Source organism: Leucoraja erinacea, chromosome 2, assembly GCF_028641065.1.
Source record: "Leucoraja erinacea ecotype New England chromosome 2, Leri_hhj_1, whole genome shotgun sequence".
Classification (NCBI taxonomy): domain Eukaryota; kingdom Metazoa; phylum Chordata; class Chondrichthyes; order Rajiformes; family Rajidae; genus Leucoraja; species Leucoraja erinaceus.
In genome coordinates, this window is record NC_073378.1 from 110714803 (window position 1) to 110738969 (window position 24167).

General features: G+C 43.0%; 1 protein-coding gene across 7 annotated transcripts in view; it reads left to right on the forward strand.

Annotated features, from left to right (window-relative positions):
* The window catches only part of nktr (natural killer cell triggering receptor), a 153182-nt gene that overhangs the window by 112220 nt on the left and 16795 nt on the right, over nucleotides 1-24167 (forward strand). For 6 of the 7 annotated variants that reach the window (XM_055663435.1, XM_055663453.1, XM_055663462.1 and 3 more), the window contains 7 exons: nucleotides 5218-5247; nucleotides 7380-7525; nucleotides 9482-9692; nucleotides 12032-12181; nucleotides 14816-14903; nucleotides 16841-16989; nucleotides 19896-22862. In XM_055663435.1, the coding sequence (XP_055519410.1) occupies nucleotides 5218-5247; nucleotides 7380-7525; nucleotides 9482-9692; nucleotides 12032-12181; nucleotides 14816-14903; nucleotides 16841-16989; nucleotides 19896-22862 (3741 nt within the window). The remainder of the gene's footprint in view (nucleotides 1-5217; nucleotides 5248-7379; nucleotides 7526-9481; nucleotides 9693-12031; nucleotides 12182-14815; nucleotides 14904-16840; nucleotides 16990-19895; nucleotides 22863-24167) is intronic. The other variant, XM_055663444.1, reaches the window with a different exon arrangement.

The window sequence follows — 24167 nt, forward strand, 5'->3', positions numbered from 1 at the left end:
TTAGTTCTAATCAGATGTCTGTTGTATGGAATGGACATTTTTTTACCAAACTCCCGAGTGTCCCCTCTTTCTCTTCCTGACTGGTCAGTCATAGTCACACAACACGGAAACAGGCCCCTTTGGCTCCACTCGTTCATGCCGACCAACATGCCCCATCTTGGTCCATTTGCCCGCGTTTGTCCCATATTCAGCTAAACCTTTCCGATCCATGTACCTGTCCAAATGTCTCTTAAACGTTGTTATAGTACCTGCCTCAGTTATCACCTCTGACAGCTTGTTCCATTTATCTGCCACCCTCAGACTGAAAGATTTTCCCCTCAGGTTCCTATTAAAGTTTCCTCCTTTCACCTTAAACGCATGTCTCTGCAGATATGTTGCCTGTCCTGCTGAGTTACTCCAGCTTTTTGTGTATTGCCTCTGGTTCCTGATTCCCTTACTCTGGGTAAAATTCCCTTACTCTGTATTCACCCTTTTAATTCCCCTCATGATTTTATGGACCTCTATAAAATCGCCTTCCCCACTCCAAGGAAAAAAGTCCGAACCTGCCTAATCTCTCCCTATAGCTCAGGCCCTCGAGTCCTAGCAACATCCGCGTAAATCCTCTCTGCACTCTTTCCAGCTTAACGACATCCTTCCTACCGCAGGGTGACCAAAAATTGAACACAATACTCCAAATGCAACCTCACCAACGTCTTGTCCAGCTATAACATGATGTCCCGACTTCTATACTTAATAGCTTGACTGATGAAGGCCAATGTACCAAAAGCTGCCTTTACCCCAGTGAATGGAGTTAGGTGGGGCCTTAGCTGTAGTTATGGGGGTTTCACTGATATCAAATACCCTTATGTGACCATGTGGTGCTCCTGGAAGTTCTCTAGCTCTTCTTGCCAGCACAAACTCTGAGAAGCATTGGCAAAGGAAGGCCCAAGTCTGTTTGCCAAGCTCAAAACACATGATGGCAGTTCTGTTGTATGTGGGTGTGGGTGGTGGGATGGTAGAGAAACAATAGACACAAAAAAAAACCTTGGTACAGAAAAGGAAGAGAATAAATAGATTTTTTTGTAAATTGTGAGCTTTGTGTAGAAGTTGGATAAAGTAAGAAAAATTTTAGAGCCCTCTGCCTACAAGCTTCAAGTACATTTAGTGCAATCTGTTTTTGTGCATCACATCTGTTTTTTGATTGATTAAAAAAAACTATCCTGTAGTGTTGTGTTGATTTTTGATGTGGTTTTTAATATATGTAAAAAAAATTGGATTTTTTTTGTCTGGAATGTATTACAATTTTTCTCTTGCCATTTTTGTGTAAAATTTACAGAGTCAGTGTTGCATCCTTCGCTGCTAAGGTAATGTGCCATTACTATAAGGCTGTCCTTACTTACTTAATATGTTGATATCTTTTGAACAAAAAAAATGTCATAAAATCATTGAGGGGAGCAATAGTGTGACTCATTTTAAAGAGAGAAGTCTTCCTGTCACAATTTGGAATTGGGTGTGATGTTCCTTTCTTGCTTCTGGCCAATTATCCACTGAACTAACTGCAGCAAATTTGATCGATAACAAATAAAATGGTCAAAACAGTTGCAGAGTCAGTCCACGTGTCTGGAGAGAGAGGTAGGTTGGTTTAAGGTTCCAGGTTGATAAGCCTTTATCAGAAATAATGACCTGAAATATTAACCCAATCTTCCTTTATCCAAAGACACTGCTGAAATAAATTTCTGCTATTAAAATAGCATTTGCTAACACTACTTCATAGAGTATAGATATTATAATCATTAAATAACCATTGTGGAGAGGAGGGGCTCCTTCACTAACATAAATAAACATTGCCACAGTTACCAATGCAATCAGCTGAGAAACCTGATAAAAATGGCTTTCTGTGTCTTTGACATCAGCAAAGTCCAAAGAGTTAAAAAAATATATATTTGCTGCACGATTGGCACGGTATAAAACCACTCATTCACGTTGAAAGGCTCTATCAAGCCTGTAGTGGCTTTACCTAGGACCTGATCACTGGTGTCTTGCAAAGTCATTGTAAAACTGGTAATGGTATAATCTTTGTACTTATCTCTGAATCTGTTTGTTTCACTATGAGTGTGCCAGTAATCCATCTTTCGTGCTTAATAATAAAGTTGAAATTATTTATTGATTATTAAAATAAAAATATTCAGAAAATTATCAATTCTAATTGAGGTGCTCTGGTTGATTAGAAGTTTGATAGGGTAAATTAAAGGAAATAGTATCCTCCGATGAAGGCACCAGGCACAGGAGAGCGCAGCCTTCAAGTTATAGTCAACCTTCCGCTTGTGATATCTGCCTAAAAGATAGTAGATATGTGGAACATTTCCCCTCAAATACTCAACCCCCATGGATTAGTTGAAAATTTCAGCTGTAAATGATGGAAATTTTCTTAAATAACGTTCTTAAATGTATGGAATTGTGGCTTTTCAATGACTTTAACCTGCAGATTAGCCAATGGATGAACAGGCCAGTGGGGCTGAATAGCCTCCCCCTGTTCCTTTATTTCAAAAATGATTCTATGATTGTCTTCCTCAACCTTTCAACGTTTCAGATATTTGTGTGGTACAGACACTTCAATCCAAAAGCGCATCCATATTAACTGATCTGGAATCGTTTTTTTTAATTCATAGAATACAAATCCAGTAAAACTCAATAACTATTTCATGAGAATTCTTGATCCATCTGTAATTGAAACGTATGCATTCATTAGCTAAAAACAATCTGCATATTTAAACTTGTGTACAATGACCCAGGGAAGTTTTTTCCCAAAGAAGAGATGTGTACATTGAAATCTGTTCCTGCAGCTCTAATGTAGAACTCGTGAAATTTAATTTATGGTTATAATCTTCTTCATTTATAAAAGTGGCACTGTCGAAGATGTTAGTTGCTTTATACTAGACCAGCAGATCCAAACTTTACTTCTTCATAGCTTAATTTCTATAAAAATTAAAACAAGTTGAGGAGGCGGCATTTTTAAAGCCTGTCATTTATACATTATGAAAAAAAAATTCTTGTGGCGATTATATTGTGGGATAGGATAATGTCTTCATGTAGGTTTATGTGGAATGTTCCTGCCTAGCTTTGGATTAGAGTGTCTGTAGCCTGCTTTCTAAAGTGATAAACATACTTCACTGGTATATGTCAAGTTACTTAATCTACAACACATCCTTGCTCTTTTCGGCATAGAGTCTAGAAATAAAATAAATTCCTGACCGTTTTAAATCGGTGAGCATTTTTGAGAAAGGTTCAAAGCAGAAGTGGTACAGATACAAATATAGACTTTTGAGTCGCGAAAGGAGGCATAGATGAAGGTGTTTTTCCAAATGCCCCCCTATGCCTTTAGTAAACACTGCTTTCATGTATAATATATTGATGTGCATAACTAAAATCTTCTGAGTCATTGTTGCGGATGGTGTCTATATTTTTAGTATGTTCCTGCATCATGCAGCTGCAACCTCCTGATGTTTTAATTTCAGATTTCTTTCAAACACTTAGTGTCTGAACAGTTCAATTAATGTCTCTTCTATGTAGCATTAAGATTGGAGAAGCTTAAATACTCTGGTCCCTTTCAAACCACGTATCCTTTCATTGTAAACAATTTCAATCACCAATTGGTACTTAAAGTAGGTTTAATTAATAATTAATAATGGAATATACAAATACAGCTAGTGATTTTCAATGATAAATAATAGTAATAATTAATATAAAACATCCTCTATTTCAGCATTGTTTTCTTTTGCAACAATTTATATTCAGCTTCAAGAGGTGTCAGGGGTTATGGGGAGAAGGCAGGAGAAGGAATTTGAGGGAAAGATAGATCAGCCATGATTGAATGGCAGAGTAGACTGAATGGGCCAAATGGCCTAATTTTGCTGCTATAATTGATGAACATGAGCTTGCGTTCAATCCAGGTACGCCACTTCCATTTCACAAGAGCACATTGGCACTTTGTAAAATGAAGTGGCATACCTTGCTAATCCAGCAGGTGGCGTATTCTGCGGATTGCACTCGAGGTAGTGCAGTGAAGCTTGTGATGCGATAGATAGATAACATCAAGGGGAGAGCAGTCCTTAAGTATAGAATGTAAAGCAGCACACTAAATTACTGGAAGATACCTACTTACTATCCAGTTTGGTATACTTAATAGTAGCTAACTCATAAAAACAAATGTAACAATTTTCCCTCCAGCACTGAAAAGGAAAGGTAGAGCAAGAACTAAATCTCACACCAGAGAGTGGAAGCAAATCTAGCATCATTAGATATGATTACAATTTCCAATTTGAAACTTACTACTTCATAAATAAAAGTGAATAAGTTTGATTGTCACGTGTACCAAGGTACAGTGAAAAGCTTTTGTTGCGTGGTAACCACTGCAAAACCAGCCAAGGTTTTTTTTAATATGCATTGTCAGTACAGTTAAGTCTCTGCATATTATCTAACATCTAAACCAAGCTGCTGTTAAGCAAAATTGGCAGTTGAACTCCAGTATTAATATTGGCACATCTTTACTTATGTGGTTATGTACATTCTGCTGTTAAAAATAACACAATAGCTTGGAGATATTTAAAATTGCCCATCTTTTATGAAATATCCTCACAAAGAAATTATTCAGAGGCATTTCAGGAGAAATAATTTGAGTGTCCCCATGCAAATGTGAAAATTCTGCAGATATCTATCATTAGAACATTGAATAAATTCTCCCAATTAATATTTTACCATGAAGAGAGTGGAGCGTCATGATTCACAACTTTTTTTCTTTGGTCACTGGAGTTGCTTGAGAACCATGCGATGTTAACTGCTTCAAAACTCCCTATGCATGGTGCCTGGGATGGAGGTAATGTTTGAATTCATGGATTAGTTGCCATCAAAGCTGAGAGTAGCCCATTTGACATGGAGCAAAAGGCATCAACGTGCCATTGCCAAAGCATGAGACCTAGACCCCTGACAAATGTACAATGTGGGCCAAAACTTATTGAAATCAACCCAGCGCATGAAAAGTGATTTGTTTGTTTGCTAACTGAATGGCCTTTTGAAGGGCAATTGTTTGAAGTAACTATTTTCTCTTTTCCTTTCATATATTTAAATATTCTTCAAAACTCTGACATAAAAATGATCTCTACCTCTGTGCCTGAATTCGTGACATCCTTCCTATTCTTTTTCAAATCATCCTTCCAAACGAAACATCTTTCAATGGAACAGAACTACAAAACCAGCGCCTCATCTGGATGGGTATGTCTAGCTATCTTTTATTTGTTGGCAGGTTTTTGAATTGTCCACATCTATTAGTACGAAGCAGAGAACTGACTTGCTCAACTTTTAACACAAGGTTCATGCTCGCCTGCTGAAATGATTCCAAAATATTTTTTAATCCAACTAAGGAGGTGATTTGTAATTTCATGCTACCTTCCAAGGCACCTTCTTAAAATTATCTTATTGTGGTAGAATGTCATCCATTGCCTAATAATTGAAAGTTCTTATTAGACAGGAGGTTTGCTGACTGCAAACAGTTAAAAGATATTTGAGCTAGACGAAAATGCTGGAGAAACTCAGCGGGTGAGGCAGCATCTATGGAGCGAAGGAAATAGGCAACGTTTCGGGCCAAAACCCTTCTTCAGACTGATGTGAGGGTGGGGGGTGGGGGGGGGCGGGAAGAAGAAAGGAAGTGGAGCCAGTGGGCTGAGGGAGAGCTGAGAAGGGGAGGAGAAAGTAAGAACTACCTAAAATGAGAGGTCAGTGTTCATACCACTGGGGTGCAAACTGCCCAAGCGAATATTTGAGCGTTTTAATGTGTAAGAAGGAACTGCAGATGCTGGTTTAAACCGAAGATAAACACAAAAAGCTGGAGTAACACAGCGGGGCAGGCAGCATCTGTCGAGAGAAGGAACGGGTCTCTGAAGAAGGGTCTCGACCTGAAACTTCACCCATTCCTTCTCTCCAGAGATGCTGCCCCCCTGAGTTACTCCAGCTTTTTGTGTCTATCTTGAGCATTTTAATGTTGGATTGTTTAGTTTAGTTTATTATCATCACATGTACCAAGGTACGGTGAAAAGCTTTGGTTTGCATGCTATCCAATTAAAGAAAAAATTATGCAAAGATAAACGATAAAAGGTACAACATTTAATACAAATATATAACATTGAAGTCCGATTAAAGAAAGTTCAAACATCTCACTGTGCAGCACAGTGGTGCAGCGGTGAAGACCCGGCTTTGATTTGGACTACTGGCGCTGTCTGTACAAAGATTGTACATTCGCCCAGTGACCGTGTGGGTTTTCTCCAGGTGCTCTGGTTTCCACAAACACCAAAGAAGTACAGGTTTGTCGATTCATGTTTTTTGTAAAATTGGCCCTCATGTGTAGGATAGTGTTGGCGTATTGGGTGATCAGTATTAACACCAACCACTTTGGCCCCATTGATGCTATTGATGCATGTACTGTACCACGCCTCCTGGAGTCGATAACCAGCTCCTTCGTCTTGCTGATATAGAGGGAAAGGTTATTGTCTGGACACCATGTTACTAAGTTCTCTATCTCTTTTGTGTCTTGATTTGAGGAGGAAGATGAAACCAGACTCGGGGGAGAAATAAATCCTCGATGGGGCAAAGGGTCTGTTTCCATGCTGTATCTCCAAATTAATGTAAACTGAAAACTAAATTAGCGAATTCACAGATGTTATATAAAATAAGACAGCTTTTCACTGTACTTTGGTCATGTGACAATAATAAACCTAAACCGAGATAAGATGTGTGCAGTGGTGATCTTTAAAAGATGCTGCATCCCATTCTCCAGGGAGCTGATGAATAAATATCAGTGAAGCATCTTGACGTTCACACAGAGGGTGGTGGGTAAATGGATTGAGATGCCAGTGGAAGTAGTTGAGGCAGAAACTATAACAACATTTAAAAGACGTTTGGACAGGTAAGTAGGTAGGCAAGGTTTAGAGGGATACACAAAAAAGCTGGAGAAACTCAGCGGGTGCAGCAGCATCTATGGAGCGAAGGAAATAGGCAACGTTTCGGGCCGAAACCCTCTGGGTTTCGGCCCGAAACGTTGCCTATTTCCTTCGCTCCATAGATGCTGCTGCACCCGCTGAGTTTCTCCAGCTGTTTTGTGTACCTTCCATTTTCTAGCATCCTGCAGTTCCTTCTTAAACAAGGTTTAGAGGGATATGGGCCCAACACAGGCAGGTGGGACTAGTTTAGATGGGGCACCTTGGTCGGCATGAGCAAGCTGGGCCGAAGGGCTTGTTTCCATGCTGTATGGCACTATGACTTTATTCAACAGTCTCTGATGTCAATTGTTGGGAAAATGCTTTATTGCCATGTGGAAATCACGACACAAATTCGGCTGCTTTGATTTTCAGTGTCCATGTTGTATTTGGCCAAGTGATAACTGGTTTTGATGCGATTAAAGAAATCGAAAACCTGAAGACAGATGCTGCCAGCCGTCCGTACGCTGATGTCCGAATTATTGATTGCGGGGAGTTTGTCCCAAAATCTGCAAGTCATGGTGATTATCTTTTGATGACTCCTCAGAAATGTTAATTTAAAGAGGAAGAGTCCGTGTTTAATGGCACTTGCAGGATTAGCATGTCCCTGATCAAAATATGTGTCAGTCTTATTCAGTGCATTTATATCTGTTTGTTTGAATCAATAGTCTTCAACATCGAATATTGATTGATTGCTATTTTATTATCACATGTGACATGTCACAGTGAAACTCTTTGTTTTGCAGACCATACAATAAAGTGTACAAAGAGACGCCACGTATACGGCGCTGACGAAAATTACAAGTGTTCAGTGTAGACCCCAATTGACTCGCTTTGTTCTCAGCCCCCACCACCACACCTAGGGCATTCTAGGTGGCCCGTCCTCGACCGACATCCGACACCCACCACTAGCATACAGAACATAGACATAAGTACAGCACAAGAACAGGCCCTTCAGTCCACAATACCTGTGCCGAATATGATGCCTAAACCATCGGACATCTACCTGCACATAGCCCATGCCCTGCATATCCATATGCTTATCCAAACGCGGATTACAGGTTCAGGACCCAGTACGGATTACAGGTTCGCTCCTATATATCGGCGAGACCACGCCAGTCTCAGCGATCGTTCTGCTGAAAACCTCCGTTCAGTCCGCCTAAACCTACCTGATCTCCCAGTTGCCAAACACTTTAACTACCCCTCCATTCCCACACTGAACTTTCAGTCCTGGGCCTCCTCCATTGTCAGAGTGAGGCCCAGCGCAAATTCAAGGAACAGCACCTCATATTTCGCTTGGGTAGCTTACACCCCAGTGCTACGAACATTGACTTCTCTAACTTCAAGTAACCCTTGCTTTCCCTCTCTCTCTCTCCATCCCTCCCCCCTTCCCAGTTCTCTGAACAGTCGTACTGTCTCCGAATACATTTTATCTCCGTTTGTTTTGTCGTTACCTTCTTCCAACTAACAATGATCTATTCTACATTGTCCTTGAACTCCATTCCCTTTGACTTGTTTTCACACCTTACACTTCCTTATCTATGTACCTCCCTCTCCCCTGACATCAGTCTGAAGTAGGGTCGCGACCCGAAATGTCACCGATTCCTTCTCTCCAGGGATGCTGCCTGTCCCGCTGAGTTATTCCAGCATTTTGTGTCTTTTCTGCTGTGTCCAAAAATCTTTTAAATGCCACTAATGTATCTAATTCAACCACCATCGCCAGCAATGCATTCCCCTGTGTAAAAAATACTTGCCCACACATCTCCTTTAAACTTTGCCCCTCACACCTCAACACTATGCTCTCTAATCCATCCTGGGAAAAAGATTCTGACTAGGGCAGGACAGTGGCACAAACGTAGAGTTATTGCCTAACAGCGACAGGGACCCAGGTTCGATCTTGACCATGGGTGCTGTTTGTGTGTGGAGTTTGCACGTTCTCCCTGCGACGCTGTGAGGTTTCTCCAGGTACTTCGATTTCCTCCGTCATCCCAATGATATGCGGGTTTGTAGGTTAATTGGCCACTGTAAATTGCTTCTGGTGTGAGGGTGTGGATGAGAAAGTGGGATAACATTGAACTAGTGTGAACGGGTGATCGATGGTCAGTGTGGACTCGGTGGCCCGAAGGGCCTATTTCCATGCCATATCTCTGAAACAACCTTTCTTTTTAATATCACCTGGGTACGTGTAGAAGGTGATATGTATATATGACAAAATGGAGAAACAAAGAACCGAGTGGTGGAGTAACTCAGCAGGTCAGGCAACATCTTTAGAGAAAAAGGAAGGGTGATGTTTTGGGTCAGGACCTTCTTCAGACTCAAGAAGTCTGAAGACTCAAGTCTGAAGAAGGTTCCCGATCCGAAATGTCACCCATCCTTTTTTTTTCCAGAGATGCTGCCTGACCCGCTGAGATACTCCGGCACTTTGTGTTCATCTTTGTGCATATGGGACCTTTAACTTTGTCTTGTGTGTCTTTCAGTGACAGAACGCAAGAGAAAAGTCGCCATCTCCTACTCCTCGCACGAGTCCGCGACCAGCTCAGGTTCTTCAACGTCTTCCGACTCTGAGTCGGAAACCGAAGAAGAGAGAGAGAAGAGAAGGAAACGGAAAAGGAAGATGAAAACCAAGCACTCGAAAAGACGAAGAGAAGCCAAGAGCAAAAAGAGAAAACTCTCAACCAGCCAGAAGAGGTGCAGTATCTTGTTTTTCATGTTTGTGGGTACAATGGACAGGTGTCTTCGAACCTCACTAACCCGGGAAGCAATTGCCACAATGGTGCAGAGGTAGAGCTGCTGCCCCATGTGGCTTTTCCCTCCCACATTCCAAGGACGTGCAGGTTTGTAGGTTAATTGGCTTCTGTAAATTGCCCCTCGTGTGTAGGGTGTGAAAGTGGGATAACATGGGTGGTCGATGATCAGCATGGACTCGATGAACCAAAGGGTCTGGTTCCACGCTGGATCTCTAAACTAAATTGATGGAGCCCAACCTGATATTTCTAATGAGTTTAGACATTTAATGCAGTCTTGGAATCTTGTGTGTACTTTTTCTGGGAGTGGAAATATTTATTACACTATTACAAGTCCTCACCAGCTTATAGATGCCCCACTTGCATGTGTTCCATACATATGAGCAAGCTTTTGGATGATCAGTGGTATGGATTTGCCAGCTGCTGGAAGGATTCAGGCGTCTTCAATCATGTGGGGACTCGGTTCATGGCTGGATTTCCAACTTGGATTATGAACAGTTCATAGGAACAGACCTCACTAATCCTGGGACAACTTGTACTTGAACATCAAATGATGTTCAACCCCTTCAGGGTTTATGGAAAGAAGGCAGGAGAATGAAGCTAGGAGGGAGAGATAGATCAGCCGTGATTGAATGACGGAGTAGACTTGATGGGCCGAATGGCCTAATTCTGCTCCTGTCACTTATGACCATGCTTCACTTCCATAGCTTGTTTTCACTGTGAATTGCAGTTCATATCTTGTTGCCACAGCATAAAGTTGGCTTTTATTTATTTACAAGCAAGTTCTAGTATGGAAGCAAGTCCAGTAAAGCTTTGTAGAATAATTCTGCTCAGGATATAACGGAAGTGATTAGATGTATTCTGCCAAGGAAATAACAGCTGAACAAGAAGTATAGGCTAAAAATAGATATTTCAAAAAGTAGAGCAATTATGTAAAACTTCCATGGGAATGTAGCAATGTGAAATGAAGTCGAGTTTGTTCTTGTATGTTGTGGGCAGTGAGTTACTGCAGCAATGAAAATCTTGCTTGCAGCAGCATTAGAGGCACACAGATTCAGACACAAAAATATAAATTATACATAAAAGGTCAGAACATTAGTAGACAAGTGCTCTGCATGTTGCCTTGAGGACTATTGAGCTGAATAGCTTGTCTGTGTCGTAAATACTGTACTACTCAAAACCTGCTTTGCTCAGATGGACCAAAGATGGCCTTAAGCTACAGTATAAAACATTGTGAATGTAAACGTTTTATAAGGGGCACTTGAGGCCAATCTGCTCATAGTTTTTAAGCACCTTCTTCAAACATTGTCACAGCCCTTTATCATGACTTGGTTGTAAAGCGCAATGACTGTTGTTCTAAACGGAGGCAAATAAAATAAGAGATCGTTAGTCTTGCCTGATGGGTGCGGGGAGAAGATGGATTGATCGGGCTGAGACTCTTCCGTGATTATGCTGGTGGCCTTGCCAAGGCAGCGTGAAGTGTAAATGGAGCCACTAGCAGGTTGGTAGGCTGGTTTGTGCAATGAGGAATCATAACAATGGTTCAATGGTATTTTATTGTAACATAAAGGTACAGTGAAATTCATTATCTGCATGAAGTTCAGTAAACATTTTACAATACAGGAGCACAATCATACTTAAGTAGTAGATTAGATTAGTATAAGAATAGTAGATTACATTGAGGCAGTACACAAGAACCTGCACCTTTCCAATGCCCTTGTATCCTTCACAATTCAAAGTCGTTCAAGATGTCGAGTCTTGACTTGGCCTTAAAGGCCCGTTGTCTTGGCGACGGCAATGGGTTGTAGTTGCAAGTGTCGGCCTGGCCTGGTACAACAGCTCACCTGGTAGAGCCACTCTCTCACAGTGGCAGTGACCTGTGTTCAATCCCACCCTCTGGTGTTGTCTGTGTGGAGTTTGTTCGTTCTGCATTGTGATGGCGTGGGTTTCGTACGGGTGCTCCGCTTTCCTCCCACATCCTAAAGACTTGCTGGTTTGCAGGTTAATTAGCCCCGTAATGTGAAAGGAGTGGATGCAAAAGCGGGGTAAGAATCAGCGTGAATGTACGATCGATGTTCGGCGTGGACTCGGTGAGCTGAAGGACCTTTTTCCATGCTGTATCTTTCAAACTATCAATCTTTCAATACATTTTGCACTGTTGCCAATATCCTCCACCGTATCAAATAATGCGTTATTTTGATAACCTCTGTCAGTGGTTTTGCGATGCATTTAGATGTGCTTGTACGCACATGTTGATAAATCCAGTGACCTTTTGTTCCCCAGCAGCCACAATGGCGTGGGCGAGGAAGATGAAAAAGATAAAGATCTAAACCCAAAGCGACATAAACTATCAGTAAGACTCGAGGAGATTCCTGTGGTACCAGAGAACAGATTCTTGCTCAGGCGAGATGTGCCAAAACCAGAAACACAACAGTGAGTAACTTGCAATAACACTCTTTTGCATTGCTCCTGCTTCTTAAGTTTAATTATTACCGAGTGAAAAGATCAAAAGTGATTTTAAATGTATGAAATTACCAATGCTTTTGGTGCTGTTATGAAGTGAATAAACAGCCAGTAGAGCCACTGGCTCACAGCGCCAGAGACCCGGGTAATCGATCCTGACCTCGGGTACCGTCTGTATGTGGAGTCTGCACGTTCCCCTTGTGACTGCTTGGGTTTCCTCCGGGTGCACTGGTTTCCTCCCTCATCCCAAAGACGTGAGGGTTTGTAGGTTAAATGGCCGCTGTAAACAGCTCCTAGTGTGCAGGGAGTGGATGAGGAAGTGTAATGACATAGACCTATTGTGAACAGGTGATCGATGGTCAGCGTGGACTCGATGGGCCAAAGGGCCTGTTTCTATGCTGTATCTTTCAGTCAATCAATTTCAGTCTAGAATTTTATACTTGCTGTCTATTGGCTGATAAATAAGCATTTTAATGTTTTGACTGCAACCCAGTTTGCAGAGTGACATGTAACAATCAATATTACATGATGATTTTTTTCTAATCTTTACCAATAAATTCTCCCATCATTTCATTTTAACTTTATTGTATTTTAGTTTGATTTGTCAATTATTTTTCCTTCCCCATTCCATAAGCCGAACTATGTTATTTTCCTTGATTGGGCTGATAATTTATTTGCAAATGCTTGTACTTATCACATTGTGGGAATGAGGTACTTTCTTCCCCAAGGTCTCAACATTGGCTCCAGTGTGGAAGAGTTGTAGAAGAACAATCCTTGTTCCAGGCGTACACTGGCCCTATCCCCGGACTCTGCCTCGGCTACATTGACGACTGCATTGGTGCTACCTCCTGCACTCATGCAGAACACACTGACTTCATCCACTTCACCACTAATTTCCATCCAACACACAAATTCACCTGGACCATTTCCGAAATCTCCCTACCCTTTCTAGATCTCATCACCTCCATCGCAGGCAACAGACTACTGACCGACTTCAACTACAAATCCACTGAATCCCATAGCTATCTTAACTCACTTCTTCCCACCCTGCTTCCTGTAAGGACGCTATCCCCTACTCCCAATTCCTCCGTCTATGCCGCATCTGCGCCCAGGATGAGGCGTTCCATACTAGGGGATCGGAGATGTCCTCATTGTTTAGGGAACGGGGGTTCCCCTCTTCCATTATAGATGAGGCTCTCACCAGGGTCTCCTCGATATCCTGCAGTTCCACTCTTACTCCCCCTCCCCCTATTTGTAACAAGGACAGCGTCCCCCTTGCCATCACCTTCCACCCCATCAGCCGGCGCATAAAACATATAATCCTCCGGCATTTTCGCCACCTCCAACGGGATCCCACCAGTGGCCACATCTTCCTATCTCCACCCCTTTCCACTTTTCGCAGAGACTGTTCCCCCCCCCCCCCCCCCCCCCCCCCCGTAACTCACTGGTCAATTCGTCCCTTCCTACCCAAACCACCCCCTCCCCGGGTACTTTCCCCTGCAACTGCAGGAAATGCAACACCTTTCCCTATACCTCCCCCCTCGACTCCATCCAAGGACCCAATCAGTCTTTCCAGGAGAGGCAGAGGTTCACCTGCACCTCCTCCAACCTCATCTACTGCATCCGCTGTTCCAGGTGCCCACTTCTCTACATCGCCGAGACCAAGCGCAGGTGAACATCTCCGCTCAGTCCGTGTTAACCAACCTGATCGCCCGGTTGTTCAGGACTTCAACTCCCCCTTCCCCTCCCATTCCCAATCTGACCTTTCTGTCCTGGACCTCCTCCATTGCCAGAGTGAAGCCCAGTGCAAATTGAAAGAACAGCACCTCATATTTCGCTTGGGTAGTTTGCACCCCAGCGGTATGAACGTTGACTTCTCTAATTTTAGATAGCCCTTGCTTTCTCCCTCCTTCCCCTCCCCCTTCCCAGTTCTCCCACGTCCTACTGTCTCCGCCTACTTCCTTTCTTTTTCCCGTCTGAAGAAGTGCCTCGACCCGAAACATCGCCTATTCCTTCCCTCCATAGATGCTGCCTCACCCGCTGAGTTTCCCCAGCATTTTTTGTCTACTTTGGGAGAGTTAGCAGCTTGTTTCACTCAGCCCAGCTAGTAGTTTTATTCCGGGTCCACCACGGATTTTCTTGCACCATTGGTTCCAGAACCCTTCTAGATTATTGTTTTTGCTGGACCAACAGCCCCCCTGCGGCCGGGGCTCTGGAACTGCAACCTGGCCGAAGCCGGCAGACCTGTTCCCATAGCTGACTTGCACGGCCAATTGAATTTGCCCCCTGCCGTTGGGGCTCTGGAACTCCGGCCCGGCTGGAGCCAGTGGATCAATTCCCATAGGCAACTCCCGAGGCCGGTATCTCGGCTCCCCGCTGCCTAGGTCTGCTGTATTGTTCTATGTTGAAATTGCTCATTCCAGATCAAAGATCAGAATCACTACGCATTCTTAACATGGGTACCATGTATCTAAGACTGAAAAAAAGACACGGTCCACACATTGGACATTAAACATTTATATTTTTGAAGAACATGCAATTGTGTAGTGTTTAGTTCTTCTTTTAGTTTTGATTATTTCATATTCTATTTTCATTCTCAAACAGAAAGCTGCAGGAACCACCTGCAACAGTCAGTGATCAGAAACCAGTGGTGTCAAAATCTGGCCGTAAGATTAAAGGCAGAGGCACAATGGTACGTATTTACTCTGACCTCCCTATAATTCTCTTAAACCAATTGTTGTGACTGACATTTCTGAACTTCATCTTAGTCCTTTTCCAAACTCCAACAGTAATGTTGCCACCTCCCCACAGCCTTGCTGTATGAAAGCATAAAACCATAACCCATTCCCAGTTTAACTCGTTCTTTCTCATCAGCTCAACACTAAAATCTACCTTTTCTCTAACAAGCCTTGAACCCACTTCATCCCTTAGCTTTTGGAATGTTGCTTGTTCTTTGTTAACGGAGCATTGCATTTTCCAGGTATATTTCTCCATTTTGTCTTCAGCGCAACTAATTTTGTGCTTTTATGGATGAAAGTCCATGTTCATCATCAACGTTGGAAGGACCTTGAATTGCACAAACGATACTCCCTAATTTATCTATTGCAAAACGATTTGATATCTATAATTGTGTTACCATATCGACAGACTTGAATAGAAACTGTACTTTTAAAATCTGTTGATAGAACTGATGACTGTGAGTTGTGTGGTACCTGTCCATCAATGACTTGTAATAGACTGTACTTGTTCCTTAAAATGAACTATCCTAAGTAGGCAAGCAAGATCTTTACGTTGAGTTCTAGCGCAATGATAGGATACAGTTCAGCTTTTTAAGTAATAGATGCAGTTCCACTGGTCATGATGGACTATCAGTCTGAGGCAACTCCGAGAGGTTGACCAATTCTTCAGATTATTCCCCCTTGGGACCAGATAACTACAATAGCAAGTGCAATGTAGCTTAGTAGCATTTTGTTTTGCGTTCAGTTAAACCAGTGGTTCTTAACCTGGGGGTATATATATATAATAATAATAACACACACACACAGTATTGGTTATTATAACACATTTGAATACATGCAGTTATTATAACACATAATAACACACAGTCATTATAATAACACATATATGTACAAACCACGACGTTTTAAAAGTTACTGACCTCAGAATGAAATAGTTAGCTCAATTTAAATTCAAATGTGGGCAAATGGGACTGGCTTAGATGGGGCATCTTGGTTGATGTGCATAAGTTGGTGTGTTGACTATGTGAAAAATGTGCGTGTGGTTGCAAACAGCCATGAGCTGCCAAGTCATGCACCATTAGCTATCACTGAGCCCTGGAGATTATGTCAATGTTGGGTTGATCTTCAGGTTATGCTGGGTAGAGCAGACTTTGGCTTTCTTGATAGAGACATGCTGCAGGTGAGGGAATCTTAGATGCGGGATGAATCAGCCCAGCCTCTTACCTTCCACCATCTTTGATTGTAAATTATTCTTGTGCGCACATTGGACAAGGGCTAAAACAACAATTTCTGAAGAAGGGTCTCGACCCGAAATGTCACCTATTTCTCATCTAATTATGAAAGAGCTTCCAGCGCATAAACACATTTTGGCACGTGTTGAGTTCTCCATAGAAATTATAAGAAGTTTGGACAATGTGCAATGCTAGGGCTTCTGGCCTTGCACAATGCTGACTCAGTTTGTGCGACAGCATCACAGGAAGAAGAGCCCAAAAGGGGGAGAGGTTTTACAGGTGGCGCAGCAGTAGAGTTGTTGCCTTACAGTGCCTGAGATCCGGGTTTCATCCTGACAGGTGCTATTTGTACGGAGTTAGAATGTTCTCCCTGTGACCGCCTGTGTTTTCTCCAGGTGCTCTGGCTTCCTCCCACATTGCAAAGATCTACAGGTTTGTAGGTTAATTGGCTTCAGTAAAATCGAAAATTGTCCCTCGTGTGTAGGATAGTGCTAGTGTGCGGGATGATTGTTGATCGGTGAAGACTTAGTGAGCTGGCTGTATCTCTAAAATCTAAAGCATCAAGTTCTAATGTGCAGAATTGTCCTTCCAAGTTACAAAAGGTCCAGTTAATTGAATTTCACTCTTTGTTTTTGTACCTCTTTTTTTCCCTGGGTCAGCGTTATCGTACTCCTTCAAAATCTAGATCACATTCGGAATCGGAACAGGACAAGGAAACCAGTGAAACACCACCTCACTGGAAAGAAGAAATGCAGAGAGTCAGAACGTACCGGGCGGCCAGCTTGGAGAAGTGGACCAAAGGAGACAAGTAGGAACTGGGGCTTGAAGCATAAGGATTTTTTAGTTTGGAACCATAACAGTAGTGGTGAAATACTCGGGTCAGTCAGCATCTGTGGTGACAGAAACATCACTTATTTCTCTGTCCACAGATATCGACTGATCTCAAGTGTATTTTGTATCGAATTCCATTTTTAGTTCAGATTAACATCTGCAATGTTTTGCTTTATATGTGATGTGCACTGATTTTCCAAGGACTTGTAATTAAGAATAATGTTCTCAAGAACGTCAGTGGCATTTAAAAGACTTTTGGATCGGCACATGGATTTACAGGGAATGGAGGGACATAGGTTCTGTGCAGGTAGATAAGTGATGGTCTTGGCATCAAGTTAGGCACAGACATTGTGGGCTGAAGGGCCTGTTCTTGTGCTGTACTGTTCTATGTTAAGACAGTGATAAGATTTCAGAGGTCTATTTCAGATTTAAGATTTATCACCCGATTATTGCCTCTTTTGTGGATGTGAGCTATGCTGTATGTCTCTGATATGCATTCACTTTAACTTCATTACATCTATTGATTGAAGGCTTGCCAAGGAACAGAGAACGGGGTAACATAATTGGATGAGAACAAGAAGTAGAATATACCATAAATGTATTGAAAGACAGACCCAAGCTCATGGGGCCCATCTGGTCTCCTGTCGCAAATATTACTTGTATTCGTAAAAATAGGTTGTTATTGGTTTATTATTGTCATAGACAGTGGAAATCTTTGTTGCGTGTAGACTATCTGGAGACATCATACTGTAGATGAGTACATCAGGTATTGCAAGTGAAAATAAACAGTGCATAATACAATGTAACAGCTACAGAGTCAGTACAGATTTTAACATAATGCAAGAACCATAATGAGGTAGATTGGGAGATCAGGAATTCACCCAAAGCAGATGAGAGGTTTGTTCAAGTGTCTGATAACAGCAGAGGGTGGGGGAAGATGTTCCTAAATCTGGTAGTACGTGCCTTCAAGCTTTTGTATATTCTGCCTGCCGAGAGGGAGAGGGAAGAAGAGGGAATGACTGGAGTGTGATTATCCTTGATTATGTTGGCTGCTTTCCCAAGGTAGTGTCAATAGTAGGTGGTGGAGTCAATTAGTTGGGGGTGAAGGGAGGTGGGGATGAATTGGGCTCTGCATTGCTCTGCAATTTCTTGCAGTCTTGTGCAGAGCAGTTGTCATTATCAGATTGTGATGCATCTGGATAAGATGCTTTCTTTGGTGCCTCCAATTTACAGATTTACAAAAACATAATGGTAGTGTGGATACAAAAAAGGTTGTCAAAGGCTACCGCAGGGTGTCGATCATCAGTTGTAAAGTTGGACGGAGAATTAGCAGTTGTAACTTAATCCTGACAAGTGCAAGCTGATACATTTTGGGAAGTCAAACAGGGTAGAACATATTGAATTAATGGTAGGGCACTGAGGCATATTAATGAATAAGGAAACCTAAGAGTACAAGTCAATAGCTCCCTGAAAGTGGCAATACAGAGCAATAAGGTGGGGAAGAAGGCATATGGTACATGTCACAACATAGAATATAGAGTGTGATATTATGCTGCAATTTACAAAGCAATTGTTAAGTGACTCTTGGAATATTGTGTGCAATCTGGTCACCACATTATAGGATGTGATCACACTGGAGATAGCGCAGAAGAAATTCATCAGGATGCAGAAAAAAGGAACTTCAGATGCTGGTTCACAAAAAAAGACACAAAGTGCTGGAGTAACTCAGCAGGTCAGGCAGCATCTGTGGTGAACTGGGATAGGTGATGTTTTGGGTCAGGACCTGAAGCATCACCTATCCGTATTCTCCAGAGATGCTGACTGAGCTGCTGAGTTACTTCAACACTTTGTGTCCTTTTTCACCAGAATGTTGCCATGGATTGGCAGACTTTAGTCATGGGAAGAGATTGGATAACGTGCTTGGAGCAAAGGAGGCTGAGGATGACCTGAAAGTATATAAGATTATAAGAGGCATAGATGCGGTAGATAATTAAAATTTGTTTCCCATGAAAAGGAAGATGCCTAGTTTTAAGGTGAGAGGTAGACGGGGTTAAAGGGGATCTGAAGGGCAGGTTTTGCTCATTGAGAGTGGTTGATATCTGGAACATGCAGCCAGAGAAGGTGGAGGAATTGGATGCAATCTTAATGTCAGCAAATGGGATTTAATGGGCAAAAAGGTCAGTTTCTACATGGTGGGCCAAAGGGCTGCTTTCTGTGATGTACACCTCTATGAATCTATATCTCTAATAACTCTTTAGTTTGACTGGATTTCTCTCAGCTACACCTTCAAAATCAAATTTTCGCAAAAGGCACTCAAAACCAAAAAGCATTACATCTCAAATTGAAATGCAATCAAATATGGGAAGGTTCGAAAAAGACAACCTCTTTTGGGAATTTCTGATGAATGCCACTTGGGCAAGCAAATATTATTTACTTTGAATTACTGAAGTAGGATGGAATGTCATCTTTCCTTAATTAAATGTTGAATTAGGTGGGGAAGACAGTCAAGGTGGAAACGTCAAAGACCAGGGGACATAGTTTTAAGGTGAAACGGGCAAAGTTTAAAGAAGATTAGTGAGCAAGATTTTTACACAGTGAGAGATAGGTGCCTGGAAAGCACTGCCGAGGATGATGGTGGAAGTAGATACGATTGTGACGTTTAAGAGGCTTTTAGATACGATAGAGAAGTTTGAAAGGCACATGGATATGCAGGGAGTAGACGTATATGGATCACGTGCAGGCTGAGGAGATTAGTTTATCTTGGCAGTTTATTTGGCAAAGATATTGTGGGCAGAAGGGCCTCTTCCTGAGCTTCCTAAGTGCTAATGTTAACTTTAAATTGCCTTTTCAAACAAAAAATTGAGTATCTCTTCTGATCTATAGATTGAAGCCCGAGTCACGGCGGTGGAGTGACAGGTCTGCCTCACCGTGGTCCCGATCCTGGTCACATGATGGGTACTATTCAGACGACCGAAGGAGGAGAAAGTCCAGCCACTATAAGAGACATAAAAAGGAGAGGCGGAAAATCAAAGCAAAGAAAAAATCCAAGAAACAGAAGCATTCCAAAAGGCAGAGAGGCCACAAACACAAAGCGAAGGAGATCCCTGTACCGTCAGAATCTGTTCGCTCATCAAGCTTCAAGACAAAGTCTTCACTTGAGCATGAAAAGAAATCGCCGTTGACAGCTTCTTCACGGCACTCTTCAGAAAAAGTATGGTCTGGATCTTCTAGCCATCTATCTTCTTCAACCAGTACAGTATCACGGTCCTATTCCAGATCAAAGTCGAGGTCCAGGTCGAGATCAAGGTCTAATTCTAGGACTAGGACCAGATCTAGGTCTAGATCTAGGACCAGGTCTAGGTCCAGTTCCAGATCAAGGTCCCGATCCAGATCCAGTTCGACCTCTGTATCATCTAGAAGTAGATCCACATCTCGATCAAGTTCCAAATCCAAGCACAAACGGAGGAGACGTTCCAGATCACATTATGAACATCCGAACCAGAAGAAACTTGAAACGTCAAGGGTAGGTTCAAAAGAAAATGAGAAAGTTGTTGCCCATACAGCTACAGTTGAAGCTGTCCCTGCCGTCCCATTAAGTGAGAGTCCTCCACCTTCAAGGTGGCGGCCAGGACAGAAGCCTTGGAAACCTTCTTATGTTCGAATACAGGAAGCCCAGGCAAAGCTCAGTGAAACAACACCTACACTGAGCAGTAGAGATTCCAAATGCTCCAGAGAAGATGACCTGTCTCCATCTTTACATAAACAGCATCGCAATTCAGAAACGAGAAGGCATTACAATTCCGACCGCGAAAGCAATCATAGTTCAACTTCAGGCTACCAGAAGAGTTCAAGGAGTAAAAGCTTTAGTTCCAGGTCAAGGACTCGATCCTCTTCTGGGTCAAGGAGCCGGTCTAGTTCAAGGTCGCGGTCTGTGACTAAATCCCCATATCGTGAGTCCTCTTACTCCAAATCTTCCACTCGTTCATACGAGTCTGAAGAAGCTGCTTTGGCCAGCAGTGAAGAGAAGCGTGGAAAAACTAAAAAGAAAAACTCCTCGTCGAACAAGCAACAGAAAGAGCAGCCAGCGAGCTTGGCAGCCAACACCGCAAACAAAGAGCCTAGCACGGCAAAGAAACATGAAAGCATTGGGCGCAGTGTGTCATCCTCACATTGTTCAAGCGAGAGTGATTCGGACGAGTATAAGAGAGAAAAGGGAAAATCAGAATCAAAGAAGATCGGTGTGAAAGAGAACTCTAAGACAGAATTGCCCAAAAAAAATGGCAGCAGCAAAAAATCGGAAGGAAAGTGTGACCGTTCCAGCAAAAGTTCTACCAAGGATCATTTGAATGCGAAGACGAGCTCATCCCTTGATCAGGTACAGAAGCCGAGGAAGAAATCTGCAGGGAACAAATCCGCAGAGAGAAAATCAACCTTGGCGTCTCACAGTAAAGGTGAAAAAAGTGCAAAGAAAGTGCCCAAGAAAGCAAAGTTGAGATCTGATACTGAAACTGAACTGAGTCGGGGCAGTAAAGTGCAGTCTGGCTCCACTTCGGAAGAGGGAGAAGTGATTCAGAAATCTGATGCGGGGGAAAGCGAAGGGAAGGCAGCCGGAAGAGGAACAAATTCAAGGGGACCCGAGGTTTGCAATGCCAAGTCTTCTGCGTCATCAGGCTCCGAAGGGGCCAGCAAGCATCCGTCGGGCAGAAAAGCCACTGCTTCCAGCAGCTCCTCAGGAACGGCGAGCGAGAACGAAAAGAGGCGAAAGAAGAAGGTGAAGCACAAGCTGAAAAGCAAGAAAAAGTCAAAATCCAAGAGCTCAAAGTTCAAGAAGAAAAGCGAGAAGAGAAAGATCAAAAAAGTGCAAAAAGCAAAAGAAAAATTCCACTGGCAGCCTCCATTGGAGTTCGGGGAAGAGGAAGAAGAGGAGTCAAAAACTGATGGGCCTGCCACATTCGACGGTAAATCTAAAGTCAGGAGTACACAGCCCAAAGTGGGAAGCCATGACACAGAAGCCAGTGCAGTAAACTGCGCTGCCTCAGTAAAGGTCTGCCAGCCAGTCAAGGAGAACGCAGAACCAGGTGAGTCGCCCCCCGTTACCTCGAGTCATAGAAAAGAAGTGGAATCGAAACAGAAGGGCGACTCGGTGAAGGCTGAAGGGGCAGGAGCAAAAGCTCTCGGAACTGCAGCGAAAGTCAGGATCCCGCACCAGAATATCAGGAGCTCCACGCCGGAGGAATGCCCTTCCATCTCTGCAGCACAGAAAGACAGCGAGGATGCCACGCACGCTGGAGCTGGCGACTGCAAAGGGGCGAAGGGCACAGGAGGCAAATCGGAAAGTAGCACATCAGCAGAGAAAGCTGAACAGAGGAAGAACGGAAAGGACATTGCCGAATCTGCCCAGCCTCCCGAAATCAATGGGAATGCGACAGAAAGTACCACAAAGACAGAGAATGAAGTGGCAGACAGTAATAAATGGAAGCCTCTGAAAGTATTACCAAATGTTGCAACTGCCAGCCCTGGAGTTAACGCGGAAGTTAAAGTGGAAGCTGCGGAATCCGATAGCAAACCCCAGGGACTGAAAATAGAAATCAAAAGTAAAAATAAAGTGAAACCTGGCTCTCTCTTCGATGAAGTGCGCCGCACGGCACGGTTAAACCAAAGGCAGAGGAACACAGAAACATCAAGCGAGGAGGACTCGCTGTCGAGGGAGAGCAACAGCAGGTCCCGGAGTCAAAGTACTTCACGTGGTCACTACAGGTCCAGCTCCCGGGACACAACACATTCCCGAACAAGGTCTCGGTCAAGCAGTAGGTCAAGGAGTGGCTCGAGAAGTTACAGTTCTTCTTACAGGTAGGTGTGCTCCATATTGACTGCGGATTGGATTGTGCTGTCAGATTGTAATCTTTCTCAATGGTTCTTATCTTACAGTAAACAAATGATGAGGGGTGACTTTATAGAGGTATATAAATTGCTGAGGGGCATACAAAGGGTGAATGCACAGTCCCTTTCCCAGAGGGCATAGGTTTAAGGTGAGAGGTGAAAGATTTAATGGGAACCTGAAGGGGAACATTTTCACAGAGGGTGATGGGTATATGGAATGAGCTGCCAGAGGAGTTAGTTGAGCTCGGTATAATAAGAAAATCCAAAGGAGATTTGGACAGGTACATGGATAGGAAAGGCTAAGGGTGACAAGGGGCAAACACGGGCAAATAGGTTATCTTAATCAGCATGGATGAGTTGAGCCAAAGGGCCTGTTTCTGTGCTGTTTGACTCTGATTCTATTTAGTTCATTTTCAATAACAATTTTTTTCTACCACTAGAACGTATACTCATGTCATAAGATTCCATAAGGAATGACACAGTAGTGCAACTGGTAGAGATACTTCCTTACGGGGCCAGAGACCTGGGTTCGACCCTGATCTCGGGGTGCTGTCTATGTGTGCAGTTTGCACGTTCTCCCTGTGACCGTGTGGGTTTCCTTCCGCATCCCAATGACGTGCGGGTTTGTAGGTTAATTGGTCTCCGAATTGCCCCTAGTGTGTAGGGAGTGGATGGGAAAATGTGATAACATAGAACTAATGTGAATGGGTGATCAGTAGTTGGCGTGGACTCGATGGGATGAAGCACCTGTTTCCGTGCTGTATCTCTAAAAAATGTGGAATGTTTCAGATGCACTTTATAAAAAACAGTATTTTTGATTGTCATATTGTACTAGAACTAGAACAATGAAATGCTTACTAACAGCAGCATAATGTGCCCTTAAACAGAATCCACACATATAATATGTAATGACACAAAAAATTCAATAAATTAATAACCACAATATTGCGGAAAATGAGAGCTTAGCCAGGGTGGTGTGGGTCCTTGATATTGGCTGCCTTTTTGAGGCAGTACCTCCTATAGGTCCCTTCAGTGGTTGGGAGATCAGTAACTGTGAAGGACCAGGCAGGGGTCAGCCCATCACTGGAAGGATGTGGAGGCTTTGGAGAGGATGCAGAAGAGGTTTACCAAGACGCTGCCTGGATTAGAGGTATTAACATGTAGGAGAGGTTGGACAAACTTGATTTTTTTTCTCTAGTGCGTCAGCAGTTAAGGGGAGACCTGATAGAAGCACATAGAATTGTGTGAGGCATTGACTGGGTTGACTTTAGAGAT